The following is a 10,392-nucleotide window of genomic DNA, read 5'->3' as shown; positions in this document are numbered from 1 at the left end:
AGCACGGCAAAAGAATGAACAAGAAGGGGGCACGGAACTGTTGGAGGAGACAGAATTGGTGTATTATCTTGATGGTGATGGTGGTTATGCAATTCTATGCTTTTGTCAAGGCTCATGGAACTGTACCCAAAAAAGGGCAAATTTTATTGTGTGTAAATTATACCTCAACACGCCTGACCTTTTAAAAATGACTTCCACTTGCCAATCCTTTTTGGAACAAGGCAAGGTATCAATGGCTGTCAACTGCTGTGAATTTCCCACCCACCTTTGAAAGTGGCAACTGGAACTCTCTGAAAAGTCAAGTATGTCAAAGAAGAGGGTCAGTGGTTCCTGCAAACGTGCCTCATTTTGAAAGGGGTTTAGACCACAGAGACATTCCTTGTTTATTCATTAATTTATTCATTCATTCACTCATTCAACAGTGTTTATTGAACACGTCCTAAGAGGCAGACTTGGGACTAGGCAATTTGGACATGACTGTGAACCTATACCAGCTGCTTCCTGTGAGGGGCGTAGAATCTAGGGGACTGGAGAGTGGGCAACTTCATAGAAGTAAAGAAACAGTAGCAAACAGGGGCCATGGACTCCCGGAGGGCATCCAATCTCATCCCAGCGAATTGGGAAGCTCCTGAGAGGAAGCCAGCCTGAGTGTGTGTCAGCCAGGTAGGCAGCAGGTGTGAGGACCTCCGTCCATGGGATGCACATGTGTAGATGCCCAAAGGAGAGAGAAAGAGGGACACATTAAAAAAACTGTAAGGAGTTCATGTTGGTGAGAGCTTTGAGGCCAGAGAATGGCTTTGCTGGAGTCATTTCCCGCTGGGGGAGGGGGTGTCTCTTTTCCTCCTTGTTCCACCAGTTTGAGGCCCTACCCTGAAAAAAAGTTGTGCCACGGAGGAGAGAAAACTGCTGTCCTAATTCAGGGCTCTCAGAAGCTTTAAACAATAAATCTTTGCTCAACAAATGAAAAGATGTCAGATTAACTGATAAAAAGCTCCTGGGTACTTGGGCTTCTGAACTTTTCATATATTTTTATCGTGGGTCTGTGATATACTTTCTACATCAGTAAAAAGGCAAATTCAAATGCCAAACGGGGGATTACAGCAAGTACCAAGACCATCCCTAGAACCTCACATTAGAGCCCCTCGATCGGAATTGTCTCACCCTGAACCCCAAAAGGGTCTATTTTCTCACTGTAGAGAGATGGTTCAGTTGATCCAAATGGACATTTCCCAGGTTTCACTGTTGGGCCAGCTTTCTGAATTATATAGAGAATAACTTCCGAATTGCCTGGCTATGTTTTCTTTTCTGTGCTAAAACACCTGGGCCATCACTGTATCTTGTGGGGAGGGATTCCAGCCCAGCCCAGAAATCATTGAGCAATGGCTGAAATCAGCTAGAACATCTATCCCCCCAAAAGACACAGTGTGGAACTCCCAGAATCCTCAGAGCCAAAGCTGTGTCCATTTGGCCATTAGGTCTGCTGTCATATGCCCTTGGCCTGCATCCATTATGAAGCTAGCCTTAGCCATTCGCATCAGGGGCTTGGCTCTGGCGTTGTAGCTGCATTAATTCTAACCATTAATGCCAAAGCAACTGGCTTGATTTCACATGTATGGCTGTGTGTGAGATCCAGCCACTGGATAAACGAAATTCCAGTGTCTCATCGTTACTCTGTTGACGGCCATAATGAACTGGAGTATAGCTCTTACTTATCCATCTTCTTACTAGATGAGGACAGATTTGCTTTGCATACTTGCATCAAGCTGGGGCAGGATATCATTTCTTCTAAAATATTAATATCCTGAATCCCTTCCTACACAGGAGAACGCCAGGGCCTCCTGAGATGCCCCCCCCCAAAAGCCTTTGAACCCCACAAACTAGTCTGAACCCCTACAGTCAGACTTCTGTTCCGTAATGCTCCTCCCAGACCAACAGGAAAGGACCAAGGGTGAAGGAATCCTGAAAGGGGTCCTGTCTCCAGGTGAAGAGAAAGGAGAAGAGGCATGGGAGGGAGGGCATCTGCATGACGGACGGATGGAGCGGGATTTTGTCTTGCAGGGTTATCTGTCAGAAGGCTTGGTAACGAAGTGGTACCGCTCACCACGCCTGCTCCTCTCCCCTAACAACTACACCAAAGCCATCGACATGTGGGCGGCCGGCTGCATCCTGGCGGAGATGCTCACGGGGAGAATGCTCTTTGCAGGTAAGCTGCTAACCACTCGCCTTCCTTCTCCTCTGGTGTCGTTCTAGACCAAGGGAGAACTAGGTGCACAAAACATGCCAGACTTTCCCTTTGAAGTAATCGCTGTGGCTTTTATGGCACTGCTTGGAGGCCATATATGCTAGAGAGACTAAAAGTAATCTTTTTTTTTCTTTTTTTTTAAATATATCTTATTGATTTTTTTACAGAGAAGAAGGGAGAGAGATAGAGAGTTAGAAACATCGATGAGAGAGAAACATCGATCAGCTGCCTCCTGCACATCTCCCACTGGGGATGTGCCCGCAACCCAGGTACATGCCCCTGACCGGAATCGAACCCGGGACCCCTCAGTCCGCAGGCCGACGCTCTATCCACTGAGCCAAACCGGCTTCGGCTAAAAGTAATCTTTTAGGACAGAACTTTCACAATCAAGTAACCACTTATATTCCAATACCTTGAGGTTGACCGTTGAAAACACCCACCCTATGTTTCCAGCCCCTTCCTTCGCTCTCCCTGCCACTCTGAGCAGTCGGTCTGGAGTGCTCATTTGGAGAGGGGTCCCCACAAGGAGCTCCCAGAGTCCCTGAACTGACCCTCCATGAGCCCACTGAGGGAGAGGCCACGGGGACTCCTTGAGAGCAGACCCTGATGCTGGAGGCCCTTTCCGGGCTGGCATTCACAGCATTCGCATATACTTAGTGCCACACGGGGCATGTGGGGACACACAGAAGAGCCCATCCTGGGCCACCAGCTGCTGGCAGACTGGGATCCATGGGAACCGGGGGTATGGGGAGGGCCTCTGTGCAGCTGGATGAGTCAGGGGGCTCTTTGAGGAAAGCGAGGCTTGGTGAGGATTCACTCGGGTAGAGGAAGTGGAAAGGCTACTCATGCAGAGGGGAGACGGGAGGAATGAAGGTAAGAGTGGCCTGGAGGTCAGAGCGGGATAGCAAGGAGGCAGACTGACCATCCCAGCAGTGCCAGAGCTCAGACACAGGGTCAGTGTTGTGTGGGGGTAGAAAGTGCGTTGAGTTTCTGAGACGCATAAAGACTGACGCGTTTACAGATGAGAGAGGTGTTCGTTCCCAGCATCCAGCATGATGCCTGGCAGGAAGAAGGTGCTCAATAAATAATTACTTGCCGAATGAATGAATGCCTGCCTCCATCCTGATCCACGCCCTGAGCATAGCCTGTCTTCCTCCCTCTGCCCAATGGAGCACAGAGGCAGTGCGCTCAGAACATATTCCAAACCCAATTTGTTATTCCTGATATTTCCTCTCCTCATCGGAATCCTCCTCATTGGAAACCAAAGGGTCAGGCTCAATCCCGGCCTTGAAATCACTTGCTTCCCCAGCCAGGCAAAGAACATGCAGAGGGGCCTATGGGAGGGGGCCCTTGGAAAGCATGGGGCCAGGCTGTCCCCATCACTTTGGTGCTGGCTGCCAATCTGTATCAGAATGTTCATCCCAGAGGCAGAGGCATTTGACAAAGCCAGACCCAGAGACGGCAAGCCATCTGCTCATAGTCACCTAGCAAGTTAGCGGCAGAAGGAAGACCAGAGCCAGGGCCAGGGCTGTCCCCACTGCCCTGTGTGGCCCCTCCCAGGCCTCCTGGAACTGCTGTGGGGCTTCCACACACCAGTCACTTGGGCAGCACACTTACCCACCTGGCATTTGCCTCCCCAGGGGCTCACGAGCTGGAGCAGATGCAGCTCATACTGGACACCATTCCTGTGATCCGGGAGGAGGACAAGGACGAGCTGCTCAAGGTGATGCCTTCCTTCGTCAACAGCACCTGGGAGGTGAAGAGGCCCCTGCGCAAGCTGCTTCCTGAAGTGAACAGTGAAGGTACCTGCGCCCACAGCCAGGCCCGCGTCTGCAGGCTGCACTCTGCGTCCCCTTGGGGGCGGGGCCAGATCGTGTCCTTCCAGAAGGACCAAGCATAGTCCTTAGCATAGAAGTGAGGCCCCCTGGCAGCCAGCATTTGCCGGGGCTACTTCCAGATGATGAGCCCCTGGAATGTGGCCAGCAGGCAACCTCAAGGCAGTCATTAGGGGTCCTCCATATTCCACCCCTGATTTGCCTCTTTTTCTTTCTTGTCTTTCTCACTTGCTTCCTTCTTCTCCTCCTTCACCCCCTTTACTTTTTCCTCCTTGGAAGGCATGGTGTGGTGCAGAGAACATGGGCTTTATCAGCTTGAGAGCCAAAGCCAGGCTCAATTCCTAGTTCTACCAATGAGTGCCTAGCTGTTTGGCTAATGCCGGCGGTCTTAATCCAGCATTCTAGAAGGTTTCAGGAATCTGGAGAAGTGCTATGTGTAATTAAATAAGAGTCCAGAGACGAAACATAATTTTGAAAGGCATTTGGAGGCCAGAGAAGCTTGGCTAAAGAAACCAAGTTCTTCCTTGTCTCAGGACCCCTTGCTATTTATTAACACAAATTGTCCTAAGGCAAGGTAGATATACACTTCAAAGGCCAGGGTTTAGTCTACAAGAGTCCACTGTCAGATTGGTGAAACTGCCTACGGCTGTTCAGGTGTTTGGCCAGTAGGAGGCAATAACATGTAGATTGAGATGCCCTTAGCTGTCTGGCAGTAAGGTTTGGGGAAATGCCTTTAGCCATTCCCAACAGGCAATAACATATGTGACTCAGCCCTTATTGAGTCCCCAAGTTCCATCAACCTCTTGATGAAACTCTTGCAATTATGACATGCTGGAATTGGCTTCCAGCATTTGGCCTTGGGCAAGTTTCTTAACTTCCCTGCATCTCAGTTTCCTTGACTATAAAATGGGTATAATAATACATATCACATACTGTCGTTATGACGGATAAGTAAATAGGGTCTGTAAGACCCGGGCATAGGAGGGTTGCTCTGTCATCTTAGATGTTACATTACCATTGGGCCTCATACCTGCCAGAGGCTTCCTTAGGAAGCTTCTACAGCCGATTATGAGAGAGACCAAAATTCTTCAGGCTCAAATAAGATTTAATTCTTACTTAAGAAAAAAGAAATTAAGAAGTTTATTTCTCACCCTGGCCAGTGTTGCTAAGTGGTCAGAGCATCTGTCCATGGACTGAAGGGTCATGGGATTGATTCCCAGCCAAGGGCAGGTACCTGTGTTGCAGGTTCATCTCTCAGCCCCAGTCAGGGCATGTGCAGGAGGCAACCAATCAATGTGTCTCTCTCAAGTTGATGTTTCTCACTCTCTTTCTCTTCCCTCCCTTCCACTCTCTTTCTAAAAAATCAATGGAAAAAATATCCACAGGTGAGAAGTAACACAAAAAAGATTATTTCTCTCTTATATAATAATCCAAATCCAGGCAATTGAAGGCCAACATGGTGGACCTGCTCTACAGCTGTCCAGGGGCCCAAGGTCCTTCTGTCTTGTTCTGCAGACACTTCTGCAGGAGGTTTTCATGGCTTAGGCCGGGAAATGGGGTACACACATCACTTCGACCCCCATTCCACGGCCTCCGTCACAGCTTCATCTAACCACAGGGACAACTGGGAGATGGGCCAGTGTGAGGCAGGTGGAGAGGGGCTTACACGGGGCATGACTGCCACCTTGAAGCGTGAGAGGGGCAGGTGTGGGGCAGAGAGAACAGCTGAGGTGGGGGGACCACAGAGGGCGGAGCTAGGCTCAGGCGTGGAGGGTAAAGGGACAGATGTAGGTTGGACAGAGAAAGGGTTTTTTAATGTTAGGGCTTCCCAGGAGTGTCTGGGCACCTGTTAGAGGACATGGAGAGGAAAGAGGAGACGCTTACTAGTCGGTGGAGTGGCCTTCAGGTAGGCACTGTCCGACTTCAGGGTTCGCTGGGTCTTTCTTAGTAATGATGACAATGGTGATGATGCCTTAAAGCTTTAACTCTCCATTTCCGTGTCAAAAGGTCCAGTGTCATAGGGTGGGGCTGAGGGAGGGTCAGAGGCCCAAAGAGGGGAAGGCTTGCCCAGCCTGGAGCCCAGTGGCAGTGCCAGACCCTTCCCAGTCCTGGGCACCTGGAAGGCTGATCCTCTTTCAGGTCTGCAGCCCTGGCCAGAAGCATCCCCTGGGCCCCAGAGCATTTGGGGGTAACCAGAGTGGCTGCTGCTTCACTGGTCTGTGTCTAAGGTTACAGAGCAGCACTGAGCTCCCCTGGGAGGCCAGTGACCCTCCATTTCCTGAATCATTGATGAATCTCCCTGCAAGGAGCTCTAGAGCTGTGGGAGGGGCAGGGTAGCGGTGCGGCTGAGGCCCCACGGGAGCCCCTCCAAGGGGACAGCGGCCTGGGCCTTGAGCTCAGCTGCCTCCTCCCTCTGCACCTGGGCTGTCCCATCATTAGCCAGGTCAGGATTCCAGCGGGGTCTCCAGCCCTGAGAAGTAATGCCCACCCCCCGCCAAGCTTGACCTTGCCCAGATAATGCAGCACCGAGCTCACGGGGCAATGGGGACCCCTACCTACTTAGGAAACAGCGTCAGTGCCTGGGCCCGGAGCCGATGTCCAGCAGTGCGCACCCAGAACGCCCTGAGACCCTAACATACTGTCATGCTGGTTGGCAAATGACTACTGACTGCTCAAGGCTTCCGCCTGACCCTCCCCATCCCAGGTTCCAGATGCCAGGACCTCCCCTTGGTCCAGCCTCTAAAGGGTTTCTGCCTGGCACGGCGGGGTCTTCAGCCTGGTGGTGAAATATCCTGATGTTCACAGCCCTCCCCCATCCGACCACACCTTCCTCGCTGTCCCTCCCTCCTCTCATCCCTCTTACACAGAGCCAGCGTCTCACCCTCGCCTCGTCAGCCCCACATTCATTTTCTCCCCCATCTTCGAGTTTCAATTCAATTCCACAGACAGGGACCGAGTGCCTCCCCACAGCCCTTCTGGAGCAGAGTATAGGCAATCCTCATGATTTACGGGTTCCGTCTGTATTTGCCAATGTGCCTGCCCGCTGGTATTTATTTTCAATCCCCCAAATCAATTCCCATCGCGCTTCCACTGCTATTCGCTGACAGGTGCAGAGCAGAACAGCCAAAAACCCGAGTGGCCCCACGTGCACGTGCCCAACGGAGGTCCACGGAGGACACGCCTGGGCCTGGTGCAGCCCTCACTCTACAAACAGGCATCCTTTCTGGGGTCTATGCCATGCCACCTGCGTGCATGTTAGTACTTCTGAAAATACATGTATATTTTTATTGATTTCAGAGAGGACGATCCAGCCCGCCTTTATGTGTTAGACCTCCCCGAGCAACATCTGGTGGGAGGCGCTCTGGATGTAAACTAGGAGCTCTGGCCTGTCAGGCCCTGTCCCACCCGCCTCACCTCCGCGACCTTCCTCTCAGGGGCTCCCCAGCCACCCCAGCAGCACTCAACCCAACATGGGAAGCAGGTGTAGAGATACCCCAGCGCCCCTAAGTGAAGCCCCTTGCAGGCCCCACGCTGTCTCCTAGGGGACCCCAGTGGACATGAGCCCCAGGTGCCCACAGGGGAACCTGCTCATAGATACATCCTCTACTGCAGCGGTTCTCAACCTGTGGGTCGAGACCCCTTTGGGGGTCGAACGACCCTTTCACAGAGGTCGCCTAAGACCATCGGAAAACACATATATAATTACATTACAATTCATAACAGTAGCAAAATTACAGTTATGAAGTAGCAACGAAAATAATTTATGGTTGGGGGTCACCACAACATGAGGAACTGTATTAAAGGGTCGTGGCATTAGGAAGGTTGAGAACCACTGCTCTACTGGCTTCTTCCCCCGCCCCTCCCAGTGCACTTTGGGGATCACCGTCAGGTCACGACTTACACCTCAATCCTTGTCTCTGAAGAACCCAGCCTAAGGCAGAGTTCTAGCCCTGGACCTCCTGTCACCAGCCATGACCTTGAGCATGTCCCTTTCCCCTTCGGGGCCTCTCTTACTTAGATTTGTGAGTCAAAAAGCAGCATCAGCCCCGAATTTATCGCTGGATTGTGGTGAGGATCATGAGAAAGAAAATGACTAAACACCTTTTTACAAACGGAAAAGTACACAGGATCGTCGCCACGCTGAGGGGCCTCCTTCTCAGGGTGGCAGCGGCAACCAATGACCTTCCTGTCCGGCTCTGCTCCACAGCCATCGACTTTCTGGAGAAGATCCTGACCTTTAACCCCATGGATCGCCTCACAGCCGAGATGGGGCTGCAGCACCCCTACATGAGCCCGTACTCATGCCCCGAGGACGAGCCCACCTCCCAGCACCCCTTCCGCATTGAGGATGAGATTGACGACATCCTGCTGATGGCCGCCAGTCAGAGCCAGCTCTCCACCTGGGACAGGTGTGGTTCCAGACGTGTCCAGCCCTGGAGTCCAGAGCCCACGTCCTGTCCTCCCATTGCTATTTGCCTCTGATTCTGTGTGACCTTTCCCTCTGTCTCCCACACTGTATAGCCCTGGGGCGCCTTCCCCAACTTACCTGCTGGCCTTTCCCTCTCCCATCCCCTGGCGCTCAGTATAGGAGCAGCCTGTCTTACATGTGGGCCAGGGCCCTTCCTTTGGCACCGCCAGCATTCTCCCCCCGCCTTCTTGCGGCCCCCCTCCTGCCCCGCATGTACCAGGCTCAGGGCAGTGTTCCGCTAGCATTGAATGAGGGCCCCTGCAGGAGCTGCCTTCTGGCAGCCTGGGAATTTGCCCTGGAAAAGCAAACTGCAGCCACACAAGGCCAGAGAACAGTGTGGAATTTACCGCCACACAGCACGTCCCTGTGTTCACCTCCTTTGCACCTCTGCAGAGTGCCATGAGGCGGGCACCGTTATTGGCTTTGCCCGTTGGCACGTGAGGAAGCTACAGCGCAGAGAGGGTAGAGATGGGCATCGTGTCACACAGCTGGTATTTGGCCCACCTGGGCTTCTCCCCAATCTGCATCCCTGTCAGACACTGCTAAGCATCACAGGACTCTCTCCCGCTAAACTGGGCTGGGGATCAGAGTCCTTCTCAGCAGTGTGCCCTGGCGTCACTACCAACGAATCAGAGTTGGATGCAAGTTCCTGTTTAAGGAAGACGCTTTTAAAAACAGGTACTTTAAGCAACCTCCATGTCGGTAAGGCATCTAGTGACCTCCTAGGTCCCTTCCTGGTCTGGTGGTCTTAGATCGCGCAGCTAAACGTGCGGGCATCGCCGTGTGCATTCCTGAGAATGACAGCTGATGGCTGCTCAATCTAGTAACAAAGTCCAGGGTTTGGCAGGGAGGACTCTGACTCCGAGGGCCCCAGTGGGAGCCCCGCTGTGGTGGGGGTGTGACAGCAGCTACATAAGTGACAGAGGAGCGATTCCTCCTTTTCAGTCATGTGACTGGATGGGTTTCAGATGAGGGAGGCAGCAAGGGAAGGCCATGACCCATTGCTAGTTTGGACAGGTTATTGGGTTGTCCACGTAGATGGTTGGTATCAAGCGTTGCCAGCAAGTGGAGATTAAGGCAGACTCTCCTCTGCTGCCCCCTGTGTGTGGCCTGCCCTCGACTGTGGTCCCTGCAGCCCCTTTTCCCCCCCTTCCCCAGAATTTAGAAACTTACTGGAAAGTTAGTTCGTGAGGACAGGGATTGTGTTGTTTTGTTCGCGGCTGTGTCTGGTAACGCCTAGAGCAGGGCCCGGTACAGAGTCGGTGCTCAGGAAATACGTGCAGGGTAGTGGATGGATACCAAGAATACCAGGGGTAAGAGAACAGCCCCTCACCCCGAGCCCTGGAGCCTCGCCATTGCCATTCCCATCACCCTCCCCGCTTGCGGCGCGGTGGGGACCGGAGCCGGAGGGCTGGGCTGGGGACCCAATCCCCGGTCCGTCTGCACCCTTGCAGGTACCCCGTGAGCCTGTCATCCGACCTGGAGTGGCGGCCCGACCGGTGCCCGGACGCCAGCGAGGTGCAGCGGGACCCGCGCGCGGGCTCGGCGCCGGCGGAGGACGTGCAGGTGGACCCGCGCAAGGACTCGCAGAGCAGCTCCGAGCGCTTCCTGGAGCAGTCGCACTCGTCCATGGAGCGCTCCTGTGACTACAAGGTGGGGTCGCCGTCCTACCTGGACAAGCTGCTGTGGCGAGACAACAAGCCGCACCACTACTCCGAGCCCAAGCTCATCCTGGACCTGTCGCACTGGAAGCAGGCGGCCGGCGCGCCCCCCACCCCCGCCGCCGGGGCCCTGGACGCCGGGGCGCGCCGCGAGGACGAGCCGGCCAACCTCTTCCTGGAGATCGC

The 10,392-nt window shown here is 53.3% G+C and overlaps 1 protein-coding gene across 1 annotated transcript in view; it reads left to right on the top strand.

Annotated features, from left to right (window-relative positions):
- Positions 1 to 10,392, top strand: part of MAPK4 (mitogen-activated protein kinase 4) — a 43,772-nt gene that overhangs the window by 32,172 nt on the left and 1,208 nt on the right. The window contains 4 exon segments of the mRNA XM_023750795.1: positions 2,059 to 2,203; positions 3,883 to 4,044; positions 8,285 to 8,486; positions 10,000 to 10,391. Coding sequence (XP_023606563.1) covers positions 2,059 to 2,203; positions 3,883 to 4,044; positions 8,285 to 8,486; positions 10,000 to 10,391 — 901 coding nt within the window.

Source organism: Myotis lucifugus, unplaced genomic scaffold (assembly GCF_000147115.1).
Source record: "Myotis lucifugus unplaced genomic scaffold, Myoluc2.0 scaffold_16, whole genome shotgun sequence".
Classification (NCBI taxonomy): domain Eukaryota; kingdom Metazoa; phylum Chordata; class Mammalia; order Chiroptera; family Vespertilionidae; genus Myotis; species Myotis lucifugus.
The sequence above is the reverse complement of the archived record's forward strand: the minus strand, read 5'-3'. Positions and strand labels throughout refer to the sequence as shown.